Source organism: Microcaecilia unicolor, chromosome 11, assembly GCF_901765095.1.
Source record: "Microcaecilia unicolor chromosome 11, aMicUni1.1, whole genome shotgun sequence".
Classification (NCBI taxonomy): domain Eukaryota; kingdom Metazoa; phylum Chordata; class Amphibia; order Gymnophiona; family Siphonopidae; genus Microcaecilia; species Microcaecilia unicolor.
In genome coordinates, this window is record NC_044041.1 from 114,252,321 (window position 1) to 114,278,841 (window position 26,521).

Genomic DNA, 26,521 nt, shown 5'->3' on the forward strand with positions numbered 1-26,521 from the left:
GATGATTGCCTCTTGAGGGATCTATACATATAGATGAATTGTTTCCATAGATGTGTATGTGGTTTAGTGTTGGCAAGTGCTTGAAATATTATGGGCACATGAAGGCATTGTTTATCAGTAAGAGAGATTAAACCACCATGATAAAAGTAGTGGAAAAGGTATAGTATAAGTAGTGATGTGAACTGAACAATCATGGGACTGAAGGGTGTAGAGAGACAAGAAACAAGACATAGATAAATCAATGTCAGTGTAGGAAAGGAAGAAGGTAAGAGGAAAAACAAGAAGTGATAAATGGGAAAGACCCTGGAGAAGGTAGAAGACAGATGAAACTAACGTGGGGACCAATCTTCAGTTCTATTTACAATACTGTAAATGAATAAATCAACTTCTAGGAGGCCAAATATATTTCTGTGAACCGACTATTTTGCTGTGTGATAAAAAGTGACTGCTCAAGCTGTCCCCACTCAGGTTGCTGCTGCAGATGCAAAATAAGTTAATATCCTTGATTTGCATTGGTGTATATATCTGTTTTCTCTTGCAGTATTTAGTATTGGCATTGGGTCACCTCTGATTTTCTGTGCTACTAAGGAAATTAACTGAAAGGTTTCCTTTTCTTTGGAAATGTATAAATCTTTTTTTTTTTAATGTAATGCTTAGACAAGAAGAATACCTAATACAAAATGATTTTTGTGGTTGAAATTGGAATGTACATCTCTTCTCTCGTATTTTGCACAATACAAGAGGAAATGTATTTCTGTTTCTATTTGTCCAGCATTCCACTGCATACAGACTATGCCTTCTTGGGATTTCCAGTTTTTTGTCTGCATATTTGTATTTCTAATTTGTGGCTCCTTATTCCGCATTTGTTGAGAATCTATGTTCTATGTGTGACTGTGATCTCCTCCCATGTGTATGCCTAACTGGAAAGCACACACTATCACAACATGGTGTTCTATAACAGGTAATTTCCGTACACTCCTGCAGTGTAAAACTAGGTGGTTCCTTATAGAATGTGTGCCAAGTCAAGCATCCCCAATCATTTTGAAAAGTCGGCTCCCTATGTCCCCGTATTAAAATAGCCCAACTTAATAGTAGCCCATGTTGATAACTTTCCCTCTCAGTGCTTATGGGGATTTCAATGCTATCAACCATACTATTATAATTGCTAAGCTAGTTTAGAAACACAAGGATAGGCAGGCTGGCCTGGCACAGCACTACACTTCCATTGGAGTCCCGCAGACCTGGAGCGGATCCCCAAAGGAACCACAGGATTCCCGCTAACCCCATTACCGTGCAGCTCTATAGTGTAAAGGTATCAGGCGCCCCAGGCAAACCTTCAGCCTTGCATTCTCCCCTCCCTATGATCACCTCAATGCCACCCCCTCCTGCTAGTAAACACTGTGTAGTTGTCAAGATCTAACATTTTCCTTTGGTTGCAGCTGATCTTGCCTCCCCCCCCCCCCCCCCCCCCAAAAAAAAAAAAAAAAAAAAAAAAACTGCTGCCTTAGGCAACTGCTTAGTCCTAATGACTGTGCTGGCCCTGCAGATCATTACTTAATAAACTTCAAATATGGATACAAATCCTACTAAGTTTTAGTCTTGGAAACTAACTCCACCACCTTGAAAAGAACAGCTGAACAGAAATTTCCATCTGAGGGGATACAAGTAGGACCACAGAGGGGAAAAAAAATTAAGGAGCACGACAGCTATCACATCCTGACTGCCTGTGCTCCCAGAACCTGTACTGCCATATTGTAACTGATCTCAGCAATCAACATCTTGGGTGCTATGCTGTAATCAGAATTTGTCAATGCTATGCAAATGGTTCTTCCAAGGCAAACAAGCGTGTTACCAGTGTTACCCGTTTCTTGTTCTCTGGCAGCTCCTCCTCCATGGGCTCAGGTTTGCTTTGTTTCTTGGATGGGGGTGGTGGAGGGGATGCAGCAGCTGTTTCTTCCTCATCTTCTGCACTGCCCAGATCCACCCCCAGGAGGACACTGAGTGTGGTCATCACTCGTGGGTCCTGCAACTTCCTACAGAGGTGATAAACATCCTTTATAAGAAAGGTCATAAATTCAGTCCCCAAAAGGGAATATACTAGTCAAAATGCGACAGAAGTATGATGTTGGTGGGAGAGAAACATGGGCAGGGGAACAATATGCTAACTCCTAAACGTCTATACTTCACAATCTACAGACTCCAGCATAAATGTTCCTGGGGAGCTTTCTACTTATGAAGGCAAATTAGAAATATTCCAAAACAGGCAAAGTACTGGGCCTAGGATCTATCTGTACTGTCTGCTTTGAACAACGTAGATGAAAATGAACTGGGTGCTGCACGGTGCTGTCAGATCCACTGGCAGATACTCACATGCCCAGATCCGTCGGCTTATTGCGGAGCTGTTCAATGAGGTCTCGGTAGCTGGGGTCGTTAAGTAATGCTCGGGTTCTGGGGTCACTCTCCAGTTTCTGGTAGAAGTTAGGGACATTGAATGGGTTCATGAACTTTCTCTCTGTCAGAAGGAGGCAAAGCAAAAGCTATTAGCTAACATCGTGAGAGGCAGCCCCACAAATTGCACTCTTTCCTCCCTTCACCTGGTGCTGAGGCAACAGCTCCATATCCACCCCTCCTTCATGCTAAGGGGCAGCATACTATACAATCGAAAGGTACTTTGGGCCACATTCAGTATATGGCATTCAAATTTAGGTGTCAGAAAAAAAAATCCCAGCTCAGCACTAATCTAAAGAGTGCTCCAGGATTAACGCCCTTTACAGAGTAGTGCTTAGAACGGATTCCCAAGCCCAACTTTGGGCATGAAGACTTATGCCAGCTGAAACTCCTGTTCTGCAACTTCGGCAAGTAACCCCGATATTCTAGAACACTAGAGAAGACACGAGGATAAAATCTGTCCCCGTCTCCATCCCAGTCCTGTCCCCACAGGTTCTGTCCCCATCCCCGCCCTATGGGCTCTGTTCTCATCTGCAGAAGCCTTGAACGCTTGTGATTTTATATTTAAATCTTTTTATTAAAAGTATAAAAAGAAACAATATGCTGTGCAACTGTTATGTATAAATTACAAATAGGAAACAACAACAAGGAGCAACTACAATAAACCCTCCCACCACCACCCTCTACCTTCGAAACCCAATAGCAGCTGACTTCTACTACCTCAAAAAATCCTAATCCACCCTGTTAAAATGTACAGGGGTGCACAAGGTAAAATTATGTATCATACCTGATAATTTTCTTTCCATTAATCATAGCTGATCAATCCATAGACTGGTGGGTTGTGTCCATCTACCAGCAGGTGGAGATAGAGAGCAAAGCTTTTGCCTCCCTATATGTGGTCATGTGCTGCCGGAAACTCCTCAGTATGTCGATATCAAAGCTCCATCCGCAGGACTCAGCACTTAGAGAATTACACCCACAAAGGGACACTCTGTCCAGCTCACCACCGCCGAAACAGGGGAGGGGAATTAACCCAGCTCATCCCCACACAAGTGGGGGAGGGGAATCCGTCCAGCTCATCCCCGCGGAGCGGGGGAGGGACACCACCCCGCCGATGCGGGGGGATCTGGCTTATCCTGCAACCGCAACCGCGGGAGGAGCTGACTGACCCTAACACCGCCGAAGCGTGAGGGGTACAAAGCTGCCTTACAGCCGCACGAAGCGGGAGGGAGCGCCGGCAGAATTTATGTCTCAATCCAGCCCCGTAAAACGGAGGGGAGAGGAATGCAGCAGCTCACTGTAACACAAACTCGTCTCAACTCTTGAAGAATCCAATTGAAAAAACTTGAAGACTAAGTCCTCCTGAACAGGAACTGAAGACTAAACTTGAACCTGAAATGCAACCAGAATATAAACAGTACAGATATCTGGGAGGGGCTATGGATTGATCAGCTATGATTAATGGAAAGAAAATTATCAGGTATGATACATAATCTTACCTTCCATATCATCAAGCTGATCAATCCATAGACTGGTGGGATGTACCGAAGCAGTACTCACCCAGGGCGGGACATAGAAATCCCTGACCGCAACACTGAAGCTCCAAACCGGGCCTCCGCCCGAGCAGCCACAATCAAGCGGTAATGCCTGGAGAAGGTATGGGCCGATGCCCAAGTTGCCGCCTTGCAAATCTCTTCCAAGGAGACGGACCCGGCCTCTGCCATCGAGGCCGCCTGAGCTCTAGTGGAGTGAGCCTTCAGCTGGATAGGCAGCACCTTCCCCGCGGCCACATAAGCCGCTGCAATGGCTTCCTTGACCCATCTTGCCACTGTAGGCTTAGCAGCCTGCAGACCCTTACGAGGACCTGCAAACAGGACAAACAGATGATCCGATTTCCGGAAATCATTGGTCACTTCCAAGTATCTGATGATGACTCGTCTCACATCCAGATATTTGACAGCAGAGAATTCCTCTAGGTAGTCCTCCCTACGAAAGGAAGGGAGACAGAGCTGCTGATTCACATGGAAGCGAGAAACAATCTTGGGCAGGAAGGAAGGCACTGTGCGAATAGTCACTCCTGCCTCAGTGAACTGCAGAAAAGGCTCTCGACATGAGAGTGCCTGGAGCTCGGAAACTCTTCTGGCTGAAGTGATAGCCACCAAAAAGACTGCTTTCAACGTCAGGTCTTTCAGAGATGCCCTCGACAAGGGTTCAAAAGGCGGCTTCTGCAAGGCTCTTAGCACCAGGTTGAGATTCCACGCAGGCACCACTGAATGCAGAGGAGGGCGCAGGTGATTAACTCCCTTGAGAAAACGTACCACATCTGGCTGCGAAGCCAGGGAAGCACCCTTCAGGCGGCCCCTGAAACAAGCCAGAGCCGCTACCTGGACTTTAAGGGAACTGAGCGACAGGCCTTTCTCCAGACCTTCTTGCAGGAACGCCAGCACTGAAGAAATTGGACCCGTGAAGGGAGAAAGTGAGCCTGCTTCACACCACGCTGCAAAGGTACGCCAAACCCTGGCGTAAGCAGTAGAAGTAGAGCGCTTCCTCGCTCTCAGCATAGTGGCGATGACCTTGTCTGAGAAGCCCTTCTTCCTCAGACGCTGCCGCTCAATAGCCAGGCCGTAAGACCAAAGGGGGAAGGATCCTCCATCACCACGGGACCCTGATGCAACAGGCCCTGCTCCACTGGCAGCCGCAGAGGGTCGTCCACTGAGAGCCTGATCAAGTCCGCATACCAGGGACGTCTGGGCCAGTCTGGACCCACCAGGATTATCCGGCCCGGATGCTTTGCCACCCGGTCTAGCACCCTGCCCAACATGGGCCAGGGCGGGAACACATAGAGAAGCTCTTGTGTCGGCCACTGTTGGAGAAGAGCATCTACTCCCAGAGATCAAGGGTCCCGTCCTCTGCTGAAAAAGCGCGGCAGTTGGCAATTGGCCGATGACGCCATCAGATCTAGGCTCGGCTGGCCCCAGCGCTTCGTGATGTCCAAGAACGCCTGAGCCGATAACTGCCACTCTCCGGGATCCAAGGTATGGCGACTGAGAAAGTCCGCCTTGACATTCATGACTCCGGCAATGTGGGCCGCTGACAGCTGTTCCAGGTTCGCTTCCGCCCACTGGCATAGATTCATGGCTTCCTTGGCTAGAGGGGCGCTCTTGGTACCTCCCTGGCGGTTGACATAGGCCACAGCCGTGGCATTGTCCGACAGGACCCGTACTGGCTTCAACGCCAGTACCGGGAGGAACTCCAAAAGCGCCAACCGAATGGCTCCGAGTTCCAGGAGGTTGATAGACCACTTTGCATCTGCAGGAGACCAGAGCCCCTGCGCTGTCCTTCCCATGCAGTGGGCTCCCCAGCCCGTCAAAGAGGCGTCCGTCGTGACGACAATCCACTCCGGGGTCACAAGAGGCATCCCTGCAGACAACTTGTCTGCCTTCAGCCACCAGCTCAGCGCCTTGCGCACTGCTGGGTCCAAGGGAAGGCGCAGAGCATAATCCTCCGACACCGGAGTCCAGCGCTGCAGCAGAGAGTGTTGTAGTGGTCTCATATGAGCCCTGGCCCAGGGCACTACTTCCATCGTGGCCGTCATAGAGCCCAACAGCTGCACATAGTCCCAAGCCCGAAGCGGAGAGGCTACTAGGAACTAGTCCACCTGAGCCTGAAGTTTGACAATCCGATTGTCCGGCAGGAACACTCTGCCCACTTGGGTGTCGAATCGAACTCCCAGATACTCCAGGGACTGAGTCGGGCGCAGCTGGCTTTTCTCCCAGTTGATGATCCACCCCAGGGAGCTCAAAAGAGCAATCACCCGGTCCACAGCTTTGCCACACTCTGCATAAGAGGGGGCTCGGATCAACCAGATAAGGATGGACTTGTACTCCTTCCTTTCGCAGGAAGGCCGCGATGACCACCATTACTTTGGAGAAGGTCCGCGGAGCAGTAGCCAACCCGAACGGGAGGGCTCTGAACTGGAAGTGTCGGCCCAGGACTGCAAAACGCAGAAAGCGTTGATGAGGAGGCCAGATGGGAATATGCAAGTACGCTTCCTTGATGTCCAAGGATGCCAGGAACTCCCCTGCCTTCACTGCCGCTATAACAGAGCGGAGAGTCTCCATGCGAAAGTGCCGAACTTTCAAGGCCCGATTGACCCCTTTGAGGTCGAAGATAGGCCGTACAGAACCTCCTTTCTTTGGTACCACAAAGTAAATGGAGTAACGTCCCTTGCCAAGCTGATTTTCTGGCACCGGAACGACCGCGCCCAGGCGGATCAGATTGTCCAAGGTCTGCTGCACTGCCACAGCTTTGACCGGAGACTTGCAGGGAGAGAGTACAAACCAGTCTCTTAAGGGTCGGCAGAACTCTAGCTTGTAGCCGTCTCTGATGACTTCCAGCACCCAAGCGTCTGAAGTTACCCTGGTCCACTCGCCCAGAAACGAGGACAGGCGTCCTCCAATCTGCACTGGGCCATGGACCAGGACCCCGTCATTGGGTACGAGACCCTGGGGGAGGACCGGAGGGCGCACCTCCGGGACGGCGGTCTCTGCGAAAGGAATGCTGCTTGGGGGAGAAGTTCCTCTTGAAGGAAGAGGGGGCAGAGGAGCCCGACTTGCCCGGGCGGTACCGACGGGCTTCTTGAAACCGGCCTCTGGAGTTACCGGGGCGAGCACTAGCCCGAGCCCTGACCTCTGGTAACCTCTTGCCCTTAGACGTGCCGAGATCTGTCACAATTTTGTCCAGCTCGACCCCAAAGAGCAGCTTGCCTTTAAAAGGCAACTTAGCCAGGCGGGACTTAGAGGCGTGGTCCGCAGACCAATGTTTCAGCCAAAGCCACCGCCGCGCAGAGACTGTCTGAGCCATACCTTTAGCCGAGGCTCTCAAGACATCATACAGTAAGTCTGCCAAATAAGCCAAGCCCGATTCCAGGGCCGGCCAATCAGCCCTCAAGGAAGGATCCGAGGGGGAAGCCCGCTGCACAATCGTCAGGCACGCCCTGGCCACGTAGGAGCCGCAAACTGAGGCCTGCAAACTTAAGGCAGCCGCCTCAAAGGACGACCTTAAGGCCGCCTCCAATCTTCTGTCTTGGGCGTCCTTTAGGGCCGTGCCACCTTCCACCGGCAACGCCGTTTCCTTAGTCACCGCAGTGATTAAAGAATCCACAGTAGGCCAAAGAAAGGCTTCCCGTTCACTTTCAGGCAAAGGATAGAGGCGGGACATAGCCCTAGCCACTTTGAGGCTCGCTTCCGGGACATCCCATTGAGCCGAAATTAAGGTGTGCATGGCATCATGCACGTGGAAGGTTCTAGGCGGGCGCTTCGTCCCCAGCATAATGGCGGAGCCAACAGGGGCTGAGGGAGAGACGTCCTCTGGAGAGGAAATCTTCAAAATGCTCATGGCCTGCAGTAACAGGTTGGGTAAATCCTCTGAGCGAAAGATCCGCGCTGCAGAGGGGTCATCCGCTCCATCCGAGCGGGAATCCGTCTCCTCCAAGGAATCCCCAAAGGACCGTTGGGAGAACTCAGATACGCTGCCCTCATCTACATCAGAGGAGACAAAGTCCTCTAAGCCCTGGGAATCCACCCGAGGGCGTTTACTTCCGGGGGCCTCAACCCCTTTGTCGGACAAGGGAGAAGGGGCAGCGTTTTGCATAAGGAAGGCCTGATGCAGCAGCAAAATAAACTCGGGGGAGAAACCCCCCAGACTGTGTATTTCAGCAGCCTGGGCCACAGCCCTAGACGCACCCTCAACCGGCGCTCGCAAGAGCGGGGGAGAAACATGCTGCGCATCCAAGATGGCGTCCGGCGCGACACTCCGCGAAGAAGCCGCGCGGGAAGAATGGCGCTTAACTTTAGCCGCTTTTTTGCCGTCGCCCAAATCAAGGGCGGCCATGGCATGAACGTCTCCCAGCTCAAGAGCGGCCCAAGAAGAAGCCGTCCGAGCAGAGTGGCCGGCCAAGATGGCAGAGGCGAGCAGCGGGGGATGGGCGTTTATGGCGGGAAAAACCGCCGCACCGGAGGAAGACTCGGGACACTGACCGGCCTCCAAACTGACACCCGACAAGGGCGAATCAGACTTTAAAACCCCCGCATCCCCGCTAGAAGCGCACACGCGGTCCGGGGAGCGATTCTTCGCGCCCTCGCCCTCCGACGCCATAGGCCACGTGGAGATCGATCGGGGAACCCCCTGCCCGCTATAAAAAGGTAAAATTACCTGCTTCTCGCTCCGAGCTGTAACAACCTGGTGTCCCAGTGAGTAGCTGCAATAAACGTTTAAATAAACGTCGAAATAAACGCCAGCGGGAGGGGGGAGAAAAGGAGGGACCTGGCGCCACCAGGTTTGCACTTGCTCAAGAAGAGCCCTCAACCCCAGGTACTCAACAAAACCTAAAAATTAGGCTTGGAGACCTAGCCAGAGCTGCTGCTGTGTGTGACCACCACCTGCTGAGATAGAGAACATACTGGGGAGTTTCCGGCAGCACATGACCACATATAGGGAGGCAAAAGCGTTGCTCTCTATCTCCACCTGCTGGTAGATGGACACAACCCACCAGTCTATGGATTGATCAGCTTGATGATATGGAATACAACCCGTTCTGTATGCCCTAGAGGGGAGAAATATGCCCTATGAAGCACTCTTATGATTTTTTTAATCTGTGGATGAATAAGAAGTCATCAACAATCTCAGGATTCAGTCTAGCTCTCCTGTCCCTCCTTCAATAGAAGATGTCTTCTTAGAAGATGTGCTGGTAGCAGGATGTACAGGATCCCCCATGCAAATTTTGCTAGCTGTGGCCAGCATGTTTGCTCATTTCTCCAAAAAAAATAAAAATATTGTTGTCTGCATCAAACATAAATAACAGTCCAGTTCATTAACAGGCTTTAAAATAAAAATGTGACACAGGGACAAAGTTTGTCAACATCCTCACGAGCTCTGTCTCCATCCCTGCCCCATCCCTGTGGGATCTGTCACCGTCCCCATGTCATTCTCTATATAACACTGCACCTAAATATTTGGAACACCCCTGACCACCCCTCCCATGGCCACACCCCCTTTTGGGTTGCACAAGACCATTTGGGTGCACAGCGTTACAGAACAGTACACATGCAGATGTGCGCAAAAATCCAGATTAATGTCAATAAGGGAAAATTAGGTTCTTACCTTGGTAATTTTCTTTCCTTTAGTCACAGCACATGAATCCATTAACTGATGGGTTGTATCCGCCTACCAGCAGGTGGAGATAGAGAACACTGAAAAACCATATTGCCTCTTGGACGGCTAGCCCCAACTGCCTTCACTACCAGCAGGTGGAGATAGAGAACACTGAAAAACCATATTGCCTCTTGGACGGCTAGCCCCAACTGCCTTCAGTATTTGAGATTTCCAAAGCAGAGTGAACCATAAAGGTATTACAACATAAACTTTCCTCACAGCGAACAATCGCCCCAGAACAGGAGCATCAAAGGAGGGACGATCTCAACCTCCTGTAGTAGAACATCATGTAGAAATTCTGATAACTGTTTTCCAACTTCTCCCAATGAGATTTATATCTGCATGAAAGATCTGAAAAAAAAAAAAACAAAGTCAGACAGGGAGGGATCATGGATTCATCTGCTGTGACTAAAGGAAAGAAAATTACCAAGGTAAGAACCTAATTTTCCCTTCCTTGTCATCAGCAGCAGATTAATCCATTAACTGATGGGATGTACAAAAGCAATCCCTACTTAGGGTGGGAACAAGCCACACCACGAGCCAATACTTGAGCTCCAAAAACAGTGTCCTGCTTCGCTGCAACATCCAGCCTGTAATGCTGGGCAAAAGAGAGCTGAGAAGCCCAAGTAGCCACACTACAGATCTCTTGAAGAGACAGTGCACCCGTTTCAGCCCACGAGGAGAAATGGCTCTCGTGGAATGCGCCTTAAATGCTTCAGGTGGAGACTGACCTGAAAGCAGATACGCAGCAAAAATGACTTCCTTGAGCCAACGGGCTATAGTGGCCTTAGATGCCGGGCCTCCACGCCGAGGACCTGACGACAAAAAGGTGATCAGAAGTCCTGAAATCATTTGACATCTGTAGATACTGCAACAGCGCCCTGCAGACATCCAGAAGATGTAACTGCCCAAAGGAGTCTGGGAACTCTTCCCTAGAAAAGGAAGGAAGAAAAATAGGCTGGTTCAGGTGAAAAGCTGAAACCACCTTAGGCAAGAAGGAAGGCACTGTATGTACCGTTACTCCGGACTCCGAGAACTGCAGAAAAGGGTCTCGACAGGACAGCGCCTGCAGCTCAGACACGCGTCTAGCCGATGTCATGGCCACCAAAAAGACTGTCTTGAGAGTCACATCCTTCTCTGAAGCTCGTTTAAGCGGGTTGAAGGGCGAACACTGAAGAGCCTTCAACACCAGCCCCAGGTTCCAGGCCGGACAGGGCAACCCGACAGGAGGACGGAGCCTAAGCACCCCTCTGAGAAATCGGGCAATGTCCGGATGAGCAACAAGGGACAAGCCAGCGACTTTCCCTCGATAGCATGATAATGCTGCCACTTGCACCCGCAGAGAATTGTAAGCCAGGCCTTTGTAGGCCCTTCTGCAAAAAGTCCAGTACTGTCGAGACTGTAGCCCGCGTGGGTGTGATCGCCTTTGAAACACCCCACGCCTCAAATTTGCGCTAGATCCAAGCATAAGCTGCGGAGGTGGACCGCTTGTGGGGCTGCAAGAGAGTGGAGATGACCTTGCTAGAGTAGCCCTTGTCTCTCAATTGCGCCCCCTCAATAGCCAGGCTGTAAGACCAAATCGGCAGGGATCCTCCATAGACACCAGACCCTGAACCAACAGGTTCGGCACCAGGGGCAAATGCACCAGAGCGTCCACCAGCATCCGGCAGAGATCCACATACCACAGACGCCTTGGCCAATCTGGAGCGATGAGAATCACCAGACCTCGGTGCTGACGAATCCACAGTAGGACTCGCCCTATCAGGGGCCAAGGAGGGAACACATACAGGAGCTCCGAGGGCCAGGGTTGAGCCAGAGCATCCCACCCCGCCGAGTGAGGATCTCTCCTTCTGCTGAAAAAGTGAGGTACCTTGGCGTTTGCACTTGACACAATTAGATCCATTCCGGGCGTCCCCCATTTGGCACAAATCTGAAAAAAAAAAAAAAAACTTCTGCCAGTTCCCATTCCGCCGGGTCGATTTGATGCCTGCTGAGAAAATCAGCTTGCACGTTGCTCTAACCTGCTATGTGAGCTGCCGACAGAAGCTGCAGGTGTAGCTCAGCCCAGTGGCAAATCAGGGCTGCCTCCGCAGCCAGGGCCCTGCACGATTTATGTATGCCACCGCTGTCGTGTTGTCTGACAGAACCCGGACAGCAAGCCCCGTCAGAGTCTTTAGAAAGGCCATAGGAGCCTGGAATAACACTCTCAGTTCCAAGCAATTAATGGACCACCCCGCTTCCACGGGTGTCCACAGACCCTGAGCATAGCTTCCCTGGCAATGCGCTCCCCAGCCTAGAAGGCTGGCATCTGTTATCACCAGACACCAAGAAGGAAGCACAAGAGGTATTCCTTGGCACAGCATCCTGTCGGAGAGCCAACACTCCAAACTGAGCAGGGCTGCAGGGAGCAACGCTAGTCTGCGTTGATATTCCTGGGACATCGGAGACCATTGTTGAAGCAGGGCAATCTGCAGAGGCCTCATATGCGCTCTCGCCTAAGGCACCACCTCCAAGGTGGCCGTCACTGACCCCAAGAGACAAACCCCGATGCCGTGTCGAACCGGACCCCCAAATACTCGAGAGACTGAGAGGGGGTCAGGTGACTTTTGGGTATATTGACCACCCAGCCTAGCGCCTGCAGGACTGCCACCAATCTGGCTGTGGCAAGATGACTCTCGGTTGCCGAATCCGCTCTGATGAGCCAGTCGTCGAGATAAGGGTGAACTCTGATACCCTCTCGCCTGAGACAGGCAGCTACGACCACCATTACCTTGGAAAAGGTACGGGAAGCTGTGGCTAAGCCGAAAGGCAAGGCCTGAAACTGGAAATGCTTTCCCAACACCGCAAAGCGGGAGGAACCGCTGGTGTGGAGGCCAGATAGGAATGTGCAAATAAGCTTCTTTTAGGTCCAGAGACGTGAGGAACTCTCCTGGCTGTACCACCACAATGACGGAGCGCAGGGTTTCCATGTGGAAATGTTGTACTCAGAGCCTCGTTGACTCTTCGTAAGTCAAGGATCGGTCTGAAACACACGCCTTTTCGCGGCACGACAAAATTAATGGAATAGCGGCTGCGTTCGGCGGGAGGCACCGGGATCACCGCTCTGAGGAGCAGCAAGACTTGTAAGGTCTCCTCTACAGCCGCCCGTTTTACAGCAGTGCCGCATCGGGACTCCACAAACACGTCTCTCACTGGGGCACCAAATTCCAGTCGGTAACCTTCTCTGATCAGGTCCAGGACCCACTGATCTGAGGTAATCTTGGTCCACTCTTCTAGAAAGCGGGAAAGACGTCTTCCTATTGCAGGCAAGGAGTGGACCAGCGTCCCATCATTGTGGAGGACGCCCCTGAACTCCCGGCCTTGAACTGGCCCCTGTGAAACGTTTGTCCGAGCAAAATGAGTTCCTCTGCTGAAAACGGGCACATTGAGAAAACCAAGCAGAGCGCCCCGGGCGATACCTGCGAGCTTCACGGGAGCAAGGTCTGGAAGAGGAAGGAAGCACAGAACCCTTGGAAGAAGGACTCGGCCTATCCTCAGGTAACCGCTGGGGTTTAGATTTCCCCAGGTCTTTCACAATCTTCTCCAATTCCTCTCCAAATAACAGGAAGCCCCGAAAGGGTAGCCTCATCAGCCATGTCAGCCGCCCCATGCCACAGCCAAAGAAGGTGGCAGGCGGACACCGCCACAGTCATCTGTTTAGCCGAGGATCTGACCAGATCATAAAGGGCTGACTCCATCCGCGGGGCAACCTCAGAAAGGGGGCCCGCACCATCAGCGAGCTGTTCCACCGCCTGCTGTAGCCAGGAAAGACATGTCCAGGCTGCATAGGAACTGCAAATAGGCGCTCTCAAGGCAAGGCCCGCAATTTCAAAGGACTGCTTCAGCGCGGACTCCAGTCACCGGTCCTGCATGTCTTTCAAAGCGACCCCTCCCTCTACTGGGAGAGTGGTCTTTTTTGTCACCGCCATGACCAATGCATCCACTTTAGGTATCCCCAAAGGGGCCAAGAGCTCCTCACGCAGAGGGTAAAGCTGACCCATAGCCCGGGCCACTTTGAAAGGCCCATCGGGGTCAGACCATTGAGCAGAAATAAGCTCTTGGATGGAGTCATGCACCGGAAAGACCCGAGTAGGCTTCTTAGTACTCGCCATCCTAAGATTAACAGAGGAGGCCTCGCCTTCAGCAGGATCATCAAATCAAGAGGGCCTGCAAGGCGTCAGTAATGAGAGCTGGCAGCTCATCGCGGTGGAAAATCCGGACCGCATTGAGATCATCCAAATCCAGTGGCAAACAGGCACCCTCCCTCTGGATCATCCGTCCCTGAGGGCCTGCCAGATCCCTCAGACCCTCCACAGCCCGAGCATGGCGGGGGGGGGGGGGGGGGGGGGGATATGCGCCACTTTCGGACAGCGAATTTACCCGTCTATGTTTAGCATGTTTCCAACGCTCGGGGGAGGAAATAACTTCTGAAGCCATCCCCGGGGCATCAACACCCGGAGGGAAGCCAGGATGCAACACAGTGTCAGACACCTGCGGCACAGCTCTTTTCAGCATGAAAGCCTTATGCATTAAAAGCATAAACTCAGGGGAGAAAAACTCACCCTGACCCTCTGCCTCCGAATTAGGAGAAACGGGATGTAGGAACTCCTCTGGCAGCCTCTAAACGAGGCGACCCCCTACACTCAGACTCCTCCGCAACCGCGAGGGTTGAGGCATGCGGCGCTTCCAAAATGGCACCCGCTGCCAGCTCCATCGAGCAGGAAGAAACATCGCTCGCCATGCTCATACTAGCGTGAGCATCTAAGGAGCACGTTTTACACAACCCCGCTGCTGATCTACGTTTACCACAATGGGAGCAGCGCTTAACTCCTTCAGCAGCCATCATCCGATAGGACGGGAATATAGCAATAAAATGGCGGCTTCGCGCCAAAACTTACCCCGATCGGAACAGCGTCCACGGGACCTCCCCGGAGGAGCTAGCTGGGCACCACTCACCTCAGAAGACAGAGTCAACGAGCCAGAACCAGAATCACTGGAAAAAGCCTCAGAACAGCCACGCAGTAAAAGCGCACTCTTTTTTTTAACACTGTGAGGAAAGATGAAGGCAGGCAGCATCAGAGGGACTCCAGGAGGCGGGGAGAATGGAGAATGGGTAAGGCAAGGAAAGGGCGAAAATATATGCCTTTAAAGTGGGCACCACCAGCCACAACACCCCTGCTCAACTGGCAAAGCACAGGAGCCACCCCAGGCAGTCTGTAATCCAGGAGCATCAAGCTACGTCCACACCTGCTGGGAGACAGAGAAATAGTTGGGGCTAGCCGTCCAAGAGGCACTATGGTTTTTCAGTGTTCTCTATCTTCACCTGCTGGCAGACGGATACAACCCATCAGTTAATGGATTCATCTGCTGCTGATGACAAGGAATTGGTTTTTAGCACCCAATTGACTAATGAGTTTACACACACCATCTGGTTGCCGCGTCCAATTTTGGGCAATCTACAGAGAATCCAGGAGTCTGTCCATCCTGCGTCTGCACTCCCTACCCCAGTATCCTGTGCTGAGTGGTGGAACCACCATTTTTTCCTCCCTCACTCCCTTCATGCCAACAGGCTGCAGCTTGGTCAAGCCCATGAAGTCTCAACTACCTTTCCTATTTCGAACCAACCACCCCCTTCCCTTTGCTTTTTACCTGCCAACCTGGCCTCCACGCTCTGCAGTCCCTCCTTCAGCTGCTGGTTTCCTGCCTCATGCTTCAATCCCTCTTCGTATGTTCGCCTGGCCTCCTCCAACCGATTGAGGAATTCCAAAGCAGCTGCCTTCCGCGAGTAGCCCTGCATGACACAAACCTCAGTATAGTACCTCCTTCCAATTTCATTTCCACCATTCTAAAGAGCCTCAGGCACTAAGCATAATCAATGTCCCAAGAACATAAAGGGAAAATCTGCCTTATACAGAAAGATTATTGGGGTTTCTGGGAACTAGAGAAAGCCAGCTGGGCTGGGCCCTCACCTTTCCCCAGTCAGGTTTCAGCTCCACAGTTTTGCAGCCATCCTCATAAGCCCGCTGGTAGTCTCCCTTCTTAGCATAAGCAGCTGATCTGTTGCTGTACAGAACATGGTTCTTCGGGTCTAACTTTATGGCTTCTGAGTAATACTTGACAGCTTCCTCCGTATTGCCCGAGCTCAAGGCTTTATTGCCCTTCTCCTTTAGTTCATTTACCTGGAAGAGGAAATACAAAAGGTGCATATGTGATACTCTCTGGACAAATGCCTAAACCAAGACCCATCGGTTACAGAAGTCACTGTTGCAGCCTCTCTGCACTTAATTCTAGAACCACCAATAATTCACAACTGTGAAAAGGAGAGTTTGGAAAGTTTTGGGGTTTTTTTTTTTTGGGGGGGGGGGGTGGTTGGGGGGAAATTATGTGCTGCAAGCTGCCAAGAAGAAGTTGATAAAGGTGCTATAGAAATGCACATAAAGAGCTAACAAAAGAGTTAGGCATTCTGCTACAGAACCAAGAAAATAAAATTTACTGTTGTCTTACAGCACACTATTCAGGTACAGGAGCCTCACACGACTTGGAATAGATATAGGGAGCCTGAAATGTTTACAATTTTTGAATACAAGTGTTCCCTCACAAATGAAGATGATTGTTTTTATGTAGTTAATACTAGAAGCTTTATGCAGAGGTCCATGAGAAAAGGTGCTGTTGAGAAGACTTCCAGAGAGGGGTAGATCTTCACTGGTAAGAATTTCCTGGGAAATTGATTTTAAACTTGGGGAAAAGTAGACTTAGAATTAAATAGGTTAAACCAGGGACTTTATTTTAAGTTACTCTGCTCACTTAGCAAAGGAGTTTAGGGCATAGTTTTTCTTAGCATATAAAGTCTGTTACAGTTCCATAGGCTAGTATTTAAGGGGCTATTTTACAGTTACTATAGAATCAGTATAAAGCACAATTAATAGGCACAGAAGCCACCCCCTGGCCTAATCTTCCATTTATAGGCCCTTGAACCAATTACAGATGCCATAATTAAATTTGTAGTCTTCTATCAGCCAGAATTTGGCTCTTCGAAATACAGTCTACTTAGATCCATAACGAGGAACCTATTAACATTAAAATAAAGAAAAGACTAAACATTAGCACAGCCTAGCATATAACTAGCAATCTTAGGAGACGTTAGTTTACATATTCCCACTCCATTAATAACGTAATTAAGAAATCACTAATAAGATACAAGCAGCAGTCCAGCAGCAAGATGGAAGCTATTGCAGAGTGTCACGTTTGATTTATCTCCTAGTTGGTGAGAAGTCCTACATGTGTACTCAGTGCAAACAGCTCCTAGCACTCAGGGAATGGGTCCGATCTCTGGAGGCTAGAATAGCAGACTTGGAGGAGCTGAGGCAGAGGTTTATACAGGAGGCCTACAGGGACATAGTAGATAAGTTATCAACATTAGAGAGCTCAAAACTTATTCATAGCAATGACACTGCGATCTGTTAAAACATGAAGTGAGGAAAAGCCGCACAGTTTGGGGACTCAGCCTCAAACTCAGGCCAGGACCCTTCTGACAAGCAAATGTCCTCACAGAACAATGGAGCACCCTCACAGGCATAAAAACCTCCCTTCTGTTGTTCAAATATATTTTTGAGACCATTATTACTCCTCTTACACTCCAGATAAGTGTTGCAAGTTTTGCTGAATATTTGCTTTTGTCTAGCATGTGTTGATGAAACTACTATGACAATTTACTGATGTGAAATCTGAGTGATTCTATTGTGAGAAAGTTTTCTTTGAATGTCTGTCTACACAGAAAACTTTGAACATTGGTGTTTAAAAACTTTTTTAAAACTTTTCTACAGACTTACAAAAATATATTTGAATAATAGAAGGACGGTTTTTATGCCTGTGAGGGTGCTCCATTGGTCTGTGAGGACATTTGCTTGTCGAAAGGAGTCCTGGACGGAGTTTGAGGCTTTTCCTCCCTTCACGTTTTAATAGATCTCACTATCATTGCTATGAATAAGGTTTTGAGTTTCAATGCTGACAATTTTTCAGTGGAGGTTTTGTGCTGTAAGATTATAGTCTACAGTTTTCATTGTGCTTGTGACATAGTAAAGAAGTCCCACCTGCCCAAGAAGGAAGAGTTAGGACTGTTGTAGTTGGAGATTTAATCATTAGGCATGTAGGTAGCTGGTGGACATGAAGATCACTTGTCACTTGCCTATCTGGTGCGAAGGTGGTGGACCTCACGTGGCATCTAGATAAGATTTTAGACAGTGTTGGGGAGCAGCCTGTCTTGGTACATGTAGGAGGGAGGTTCTAGAAGTCAAACTTAGGCTCTTGGGTATAAAGCTCAAATCTAGAACTTTCAAGATAGCATTTTCAGCAGTGCTCCCCATTCCACATGCAGGACTCAAGAGACAGGCAGAGCTTCAAAGTCTCAATGCGTGGATGAGGAAATGGTGCAGGAAGGAGGGATTTAGTTTTGTTAGGAACTGGGCAACATTCTGGGGAAAGCGGAGCCCATTCCAGAAAGATGGGCTCCAGATTAACCAGGGTGGGACCAGGCTGTGGCATCAACATTTAAAAAGTAGAGCAGCTTTTAAACTACAAACTGGGGGAAGGCCAACAGTCGCTCAAAAGCACGTGGCTTGGAACAAGGTATCTTTAAAAGCTATCACCAAAACAGGAAGATAGGGCATCCTGATACCAAGACTGCGGTAAAAACCACAGTAGAACAAGAACAGTCAGATTTAAAAGATCACAAATTATCACTGTCAACTGCTGAGCAAGTTATAAGCAGAAACAACATTGTTTAAAGTGTCTATGCATGTCAGAAGCGCCTAAGAAATAAGATGGGAGAATTAGAGTATACTGCACTAAATAAATAATAGATTTAATAGGCCTCTCTGAGACCTGGAAGAAAGGAAGATAACCAATGGAAGACACTGTCATACCAGGGTACAAATTATATCACAGTGATAGGATGGACCGAATTGGTGGAGGAATAGAATTATACATTAAGAAGGGCCTTGAATCGAACAGACTAAAAATTATGCAGGACACAAAACACATCTTGGAATCCCTAGAGACAGAAATTTCATGTGTAAAGAGAAAAAGATCAGCAACAGGAGTGTACTATCTTCACCTGGCCAGTACGAACAGACGCAGAAATGTTATCAGAAATTAAGGAGGCTAACTGGGGAACACAATAATAATGGGTGATTTTAATCACTCCGACATTGACTGGGTAAATGTAACATCAGGGCATGCTAGGGAGGTAAAATTCCTTGATGAAATCAAGGACTGCTTTATAGAGCAGCTGGTTCACAACCAACAAGAGGGGGAACAATTCTAGAGCTAGTCCTTAGTGGCACACATGACCTTATGCAGGAGTTAATAGTGCTGGGAACACTTTATATCATAACATGATCAGATTTGATATAATCTCTAAAGTACACACAGGAAATCCAACGTTGGCTTTTAACTATCAAAAAGGAGACTATGAAAATGGTAAAAACTTAGAGGAGAAGCAGCTACAAAGGTCAAAAATTTACATCAAGCGTGGATGCTATTCAAAAATATCATCTTAGAAGCCCAGACCAAATATATTCCATGTACTAAAAGGAGGAAGTAGGGGGAAAGATGGTCGATAGCAAGGAATCCACCACCATGGAATTGTGAGGCAACAACCAGATCTGCTGTGAATCCGATACATGGTGTCGATCTTCTTAGTCAGGACAGAGACCGACAGAAGGTCTCCCAGTTCCTATCAAGGACTTCTTCGAGTACCTCATGGAGAGGGACAGTCACAGCCTCCCTAGGAGGAGACTCGTAGTCTAGTACCTCGAGCATCTTAGCCCTGGGCTCATCCTCCACTAGCAAATGAAATGGAACAGCCTCAGCCACTTCCTTCACAAAAGAGGGGAACGAACGGCTCTCCGGAGGAGATTTTCTCCTTTCAAGAGGAGGGGAGGGTTCATAGGGGATGCCATAGGATGCATCCTCCTGTCGACTTCCATGAGCATTCCTCATCAGTGTCAAACTCCTCATTGAAGGGCTGAGACCGAGCCTGCCTCGACTTTGAGGAGCCACGTCAAAGAGTCAGCTCCCACCTCGACTCCGGCAAAGCTCCCTTCACCAATGTAGAGGGGGTGCCGGCGTTGGAGGCCACACTGCAGACTGAGGACCAAGCAGGGCCACAACGGGTGGCATGGTAGGCACAAGCACCCCAGATACCAATGCACACTGTTGCAAAAGGCCTTACAGCAGCTCTGGAAACAGGTCCGGAAACGTTCATCAAGGGCCAACACCGGGAAAGACTGGGGTGCAGACTCCAAGACAGGCTGAAGAACTATGGGGCAGAGACAGGAGTCAGGCCCTGGCTTAACCCTGGCGCATCAGTACCTCCTGAATAGAGGGGTAGCGATTCTCCCAGCGCAGACGCTTCTCTGGTGCTAAATCCCTCAACGCCCCAGAGCTCCCGGCACAACATGTCAAGAATGACCGATGATTCTTGGCCTTCGCCCAGAGCTAGGCATCGAGACTCCTCTGTGCCGACGAGGATGATGCTGAATCCTCAAGTCGTCTCGGGGTCAGGTCCAACACTGCCCAGTCTCGGGGGCCCTGGCCAGCAGTTAGCATCGAGACTGGTGGAGACCCACTCGAAGTACTACTGCTACCAGTGTCCATAGGACTCGAAGCAGTTGTATGGACCAATGCAATCTTCAACGTCAATGCCAATGTCGAGGACTCGGACCTGGCTCTAAAAGTCTCCTCGCGTTGAGCCTCTATAGACATTCGAGTCCTCTTCTTCATCAGAAGACAAAGGACACAGTTGGCAGGGCTATGGTCGGGCCCTAAACACTGAAGATACCAAGAATGAGTGTCTTTGCCAGAGACTATCCAATTGCACTGGGTACAACACTTAAAGTCACTGGGTACTTTAACGGACACTGAAGGAAAAACTTCTGCAACCAAATCAAAAGATGTGATGGTGCCTGAAAAAAAAAAAAAAAAAAAGGGGCAAGGCACCAGAAAAAGTCAAGGAAAAAACCTGACCGAAGACTAGGCCTAAACGTATCCTAAGTCATGAAAAATAAAGGAAACTTTAAAAAAAGGAAAAAAAATAACTAAAACTGTATGGGACGAGAAGGGGACTGAAGCCCAGACAGGCACAGCGAAATAAATTGCGGAAAAAAGCCAAAAAGGCACAAAAAAAACCAGCTATTCCAGACCGGGAGGGAAGAGAAATCACAAATGGGAAAATTAGGTCCTTACCTTGGTAATTTTCTTTCCTTTAGTCATAGCAGATGAATCCATTACGAGTGGGTTGTGTCCATCAAACAGCAGGGGGAGATAGAGAGCACTGAAAAACCATAGTGCCTCTTGGCCAGCTAGCTCCATCTGCCTCTTCAGTATTTGAAGCTTCCAAAGCAGTGTTACACCGCAAAGCATAATAGCATGAACTTTCCTCACAGCGGATGAACGCCCCAAAACTGGAACTATAAGTCAAAGAAGGGAATGGACTCATCCACCTGGAGGGAATGAACTCATTCTCCTGTAACTGAACAGAAATCCTTAAGACTGTTTTCCAACTTCTCCCAATGAGGGAACATATCTACAGGAAAAACTGAACATAAAAGTAACATAAATCACATAATGAACCACTGAGGGAGGGCTCATGGATTCATCTGCTATGACTAAAGGAAAGAAAATTACCAAGGTAAGAACCTTTACTCTGGACTCTGAGAATTGCAGAAATGGGTATCGACAGGACAGCGCCTGGAGCTCAGATACCCGTCTCACCGATGTCACGGTCACCAAAAAGACCGTCTTTAAGGTCACATCCTTCTCCGAAGCTTGCCTAAGCGGCTCGAAGGGTGAACAGTGAAGGGCCTTTAAAACTAACCCCAGGTTCCAGGCCGGACACGGAGCCCGCAAGGGAGGACGGAGCCGAAGCATACCTCTAAGAAACCGTGTCACATCCGGGCAAGCAGCCAGAGAGAGGCCAGCGACCTTCCCTTGAAAGCATGCTAAGGCTGCCACTTGAACACGCAGGGAATTATAGGCCAAGCCTTTTTGTAAACCATCCTGCAAAAAGTCAAGTATCAGCGAGACAAAAGCCCGCATGGGTGTAATCGCTTTAGAAGCACACCAAGCCTCAAACTGGCGCCAAATCCTGGCATAAGCCACAGAAGTGGAATGCTTGCGGGCCTGTAGGAGAGTGGAAATCACTTTACTGGAATATCCCTCGTCTCTCAATTGCGCCCTCTCAATAGCCATGCCATAAGACCAAAGTGGCAGGCATCCTCCATGGTCACCGGGCCCTGTGACAACAGGTTCGGTACCAGAAGTAACGGCAGGGATCCTCTACCAGCATCCGCCGGAGGTCCGCATACCACGGCCTCCTGGGCGAATCCTGGGCAATGAGAACCACCTCTCCTTGGTGGAGCCGAATCCGCAGGAGTACTTGCCCTATCAAGGGCCACAGAGGGAACACATACTGGAGGCCATGAGGCCAGAGCTGAGCCAAGGCATCCAACCCTGCCGAGCAAGGATCTCTCCGTCTGCTGTAGAAGCACGGGACTTGCTTGACGTCATAAGATCCATTACGGGTTTTTCCCATTTAGCACATATCTGCAGGAATACTTCGTCTGCAAGTTCCCACTCCGCTGGGTCGATCTGATTCCTGCTCAGATAATCGGCTTGCATGTTGCTCTGATCTGCAATATGAGCTGTTGACAGAAACTGCAGATGAAGCCCGGCCCAGTGGCAAATCTGCGCGGCCTGCGCTGCTAGTGCTATGCACTGAGTGCCTCCTTGGCGATTTATGTAGGCCACTGCTGTCGTGTTGTCCGACAGAACTGACAGCCAATCCTTCCAGGGTCAACTGAAAGACAAGAAGCGCCTGGAAAATCGCTTTCAACTCCAAGTGATTGATGGACCACTCCGACTCCTCGTGTGTCCAGAGACCCTGGGCATGCCTTCCCCGGCAATGTGCACCCCAGCCCTTCAGACTGGCATCTGTTACCACCAGGTACCAATCGGGGAGCGCTAGCAGCATTCCTCACCGCAACATGCTGTCAAGAGCCACCACTCCATACTGAGCCAGGCCACAGGGAGCCACGTGAGTCTGCATTGATAATCCTGAGAAATTGGAGACCACCATTGAAGCAGGGAACACTGCAGAGGTCTCAGGTGCGCTCTCACCCAAGGCACCACTTCCAAAGTGGCTGTCATCGACCGCAACAGCTGGACTATGTCCCAATCTCGCGGGCGAGGCATCCTCAGGAGCAGACGGACCTGATTCTGAAGCTTACACCGCCTTTCCTCGGGTAGGAAGACCATCCCCGAGGCCGTGTCGAACCGGACCCCCAAATATTCTAGAGATTGAGAGGGAGTCAGGTGACTTTTGGCTATACTGACGACCCAACCCAGAGATTGCAGTACTGACACCACTCTGGCTGTAACCTGATGACTCTCTTCTACAGAGTCTGCTCTGATGAGCCAGTCGTCTAGGTACGGGTGAACCCGAATACTCTCTCGCCTGAGAAAAGCAGTTACTACCACCATTACCTTGGAAAAGGTTCGGGGAGCTGTGGCGAGGCCAAAAGGCAAGGCCCGAAAGTGGAAATGTTTTCCCATCAACGCAAAACGCAGAAACCTCTGGTGTGGGGGCCAAATTGGTATGTGCAAGTAAGCTTCTTTCAGGTCCAGAGACGTGAGAAACTCTCCTGGCTGTACCGCCGCTATGACAGAGCACAGGGTTTCCATGTGAAAATACCATACGTTCAGAGACTTGTTGACTTATTTTAAGTCTAGGATACGCCGAAAAGACCCTCCTTTTTGCAGCACCACAAAGTAAATGGAGTAATGGCCAGAGCCGCATTCGGCGGGAGGCATGGGGGAAACCGCCCCAATGTGAATCAAGCCTTGCAAGGTCTCCTCTACCGCCGCCCGTTTGGCGGCAGAACTGCATCGGGACTCCACAAACACGTCTCTTATCGGGGCATGAATTCTATTCTGTAGCCTTCTCTGATCAGGTCCAAGACCCACTGATCTGAGGTAATCTTGGCCCACTCCTCGAGAAAGTCGTCCTTCTATCACAGGAATCGAGTAGGGGGCCGGCGCACCATCGCGAGTGTTGCCCTTGAACTCCAGGTCTTGAGCCTGCTGCTGCGGAACGTTTGTCTGAGCGAAAGGAGTTCCTCTGCTGAAAACGGGCACGCGAAGTGAACCCAGCAGAACGCCCCAGGCGGTACCTTCTAGCTTCACGGAAGCGAGGTCTGTAAGAGGAGGGAACCGCCTGACCCTTGGAAGAAGGCCGCGGCTTATCCTCGGGTAAGCGCTGGGGTTTGGCATCCCCCAGGCCTTTAACAATTTTCTCCAACTCCTCACCAAACAGGAGAAGGCCTTGAAAGGGCAACTTCACCAACCTTTGCTTAGAGACCATGTCAGCTGCCCAATGCCGTAGCCACAGAAGACGGCGAGCCGCTACCACTACAGCCATCTGATTAGCTGAAGCTCTGACCAGATCATAAAGGGCGTCAGCCAAAAATGACAAGGCCGACTCCATCCGCGGTGCCACCTCCGTAAGGGCCTCCACTCCATCTCCGGGCTGTTCCACTGCCTGTTGTAACCAAGCGAGGCAGGCAAGGGCAGCGTAGCAGCTGCATGCAGACGCCCGTAAGGATAGGCCTGAAATTTCAAAGGACCGTTTCATAGCTGCCTCCAGGCGACGGTCCTGCATGTCCTTCAGGGCAACTCCTTTTTCCACTGGGAGGGTAGTTTTCTTTGTCACAGCCATGACTAGGGCATCCACTTTAGGCACTGCTAGGTGCGCCAAATGCTCCTCACTTAGAGGGTATAATTGCCCCATAGCCCTGGCGACTTTCAAAGGCCCCTTGGGGTCAGCCCATTGAGCCGTGATAAGCTCTTGGATGGAGTCTTGCAAAGGAAAGGCTTGAGCAGGCTTCTTAGTACTTGCCATCCTCGGATTACCAGAGGAGGTCTCAGTACTCCCAGGGTCTTCTATAGAGAGGACCTGCAAGGCATTAGTAATAAGTGCTGGCAGCTCATCGCGGTGGAAAATCCTCACCGCGGAAGGATCATCTGGATCCGGTGGCAATCCTGCACCATCTTCTGGCTCTCCAGACCAAGAAGGCCTCAGAGACCTCACATCCCGACCACGGGGGGGAGGTTGCGCCACTCTCTGAAGGAAATCCACCCTTCTGCACTTGTCTTGCGGCCATCTGTCAGGGGAAAATGCGCCTGATGGTAATCCAAGGCCAGACTCCACTGGAAGGGATACAGAAAGCAGGCCCGCAGAGGACCTCTGCGAAAGAGCTCTTTTTAAGATGTATGCATTATGCAGCAATAAAACAAATTCAGGGGAAAATGGCTCACCCTGGCCTCCCGGTTCCAGTCCGGGGGAAACAGCTCTTATTAACCTCTACACGAGGCGCCCCTCCAGGCTCAAACCCCTCCGCCTCAGCGGGGGTCGTGCCATGCTGTTCCAAAATGGCGCCCGCTGCCAGCTCCATGGAGCGGTAAGGAACATCGCTCGCCATGCTCGGGCTGGCTCTACCGTCTGAAAAGTACGCCTTACAGAGCCCCGCTGCAGATTTGCGCTTGCCACAAACGGAACAGCGCTTTACTTTCTCAGCAGTCATTGCCGAAAGCGGCGGAAATTCAAAATGGCGGATTCGCGCCAAAATCGTCCAGAACGCGGGCCCTCCCCGGAGGAGCTACAAAATGCTCTTACCTCACCAGACCGAGTCTCCGAGCTCCGGTCAGGCTGCACAACAGAAGAAAACCTCTTTTCTGGGATCGCAGCGCCAAAGCACGACATTAAAAAAAAAAAAAAAAAAAAAAAGTTAACGCTGTAAGGAAAGTTTGAGGCAACAGCGAAAGAGGCAAATTCCACTCTGGAGGATTAGTAGTGTGGGAAAGGCAGGGAAAGGGCGAACCTATGTGCCTGCATCCACAGCGTGGGCAAAGACAGGGACAAGGCTAACCTACTTGCCTTTAAAGTGGGCACCATCAGCCACAACACCCCTGCTACAACTGGCAAAAGCACAGGAGTCACCCCAGGCAGATTTTCTGAAGGAGCATGAACAAGCTGCAACCACCCTGCTGGGGAGATAGAGAACACTGAAGAGGCAGATGGAGCTAGCTGGCCAAGAGGCACTATGGTTTTTCAGTGCTCTCTATCTCCCCCTGCTGGTTGATGGACACAACCCACTCGTAGTGGATTCATCTGCTCGATGACAAGGAAATAACCTCTCTTCACCACAGTAGAAAAACAACAGCGGTAACCATGCCTTTGCGGTGGGCAGGAAGGCACCCGCGCATGCGCAGTAGAGTGTCTTTTGAGCGCCACAAAGCTCTTAAAGCTCGTTATAAGCTCCAGACCAGGTAATGCGGCACCACATTACCCAACTGTAAGAAATAATGGCCTGCTTGTCCCTGGAGAAACGAACAGAGGAGCAGCTACAAAGGTCAAAAATTTACTTCAGGCATGGATGCTATTCAAAAATATCATCTTGGAAGCCCAGACCAAATATATTCCATGTATTAAAGGAGGGGGAAAGATGGCCACTAGCAAGGACATGTTGAACTGAGTTCCACCTGGACCTCCGGTTTTGTTTTTTTTGTTTTTTTGGGGGGGTCCTGATTTTCTGGTGCTCTTACCTTTTCCCCGATGCCTAAATGGAAAGGGAAGCCTTGGGCTCCCTCCAGTTCAGTTGGTTTTCCTTTGTGGCAGAGATTACTCGGTTCACTCAAGTGAATGCTGATTCAGACGTTTCTGCTGCACAGGGTGAGAGGAAGAGCCCTGCGCTAGAGAGCAAGGTGT

At 50.2% G+C, this 26,521-nt stretch overlaps 1 protein-coding gene across 2 annotated transcripts in view; it reads right to left on the reverse strand.

Annotated features, from left to right (window-relative positions):
- STIP1 (stress induced phosphoprotein 1) overlaps positions 1-26,521 on the reverse strand; it is a 104,485-nt gene that overhangs the window by 61,026 nt on the left and 16,938 nt on the right. The window contains exons 2-5 of one of the 2 annotated variants that reach the window (XM_030218388.1): positions 15,669-15,878; positions 15,349-15,490; positions 2,371-2,512; positions 1,862-2,033 (exon numbers count right to left, since the gene is read on the reverse strand). In XM_030218388.1, coding sequence (XP_030074248.1) covers positions 1,862-2,033; positions 2,371-2,512; positions 15,349-15,490; positions 15,669-15,878 — 666 coding nt within the window. Of the gene's footprint in view, positions 1-1,852; positions 2,034-2,370; positions 2,513-15,348; positions 15,491-15,668; positions 15,879-26,521 lie in introns of both variants that reach the window. The other variant, XM_030218387.1, reaches the window with a different exon arrangement.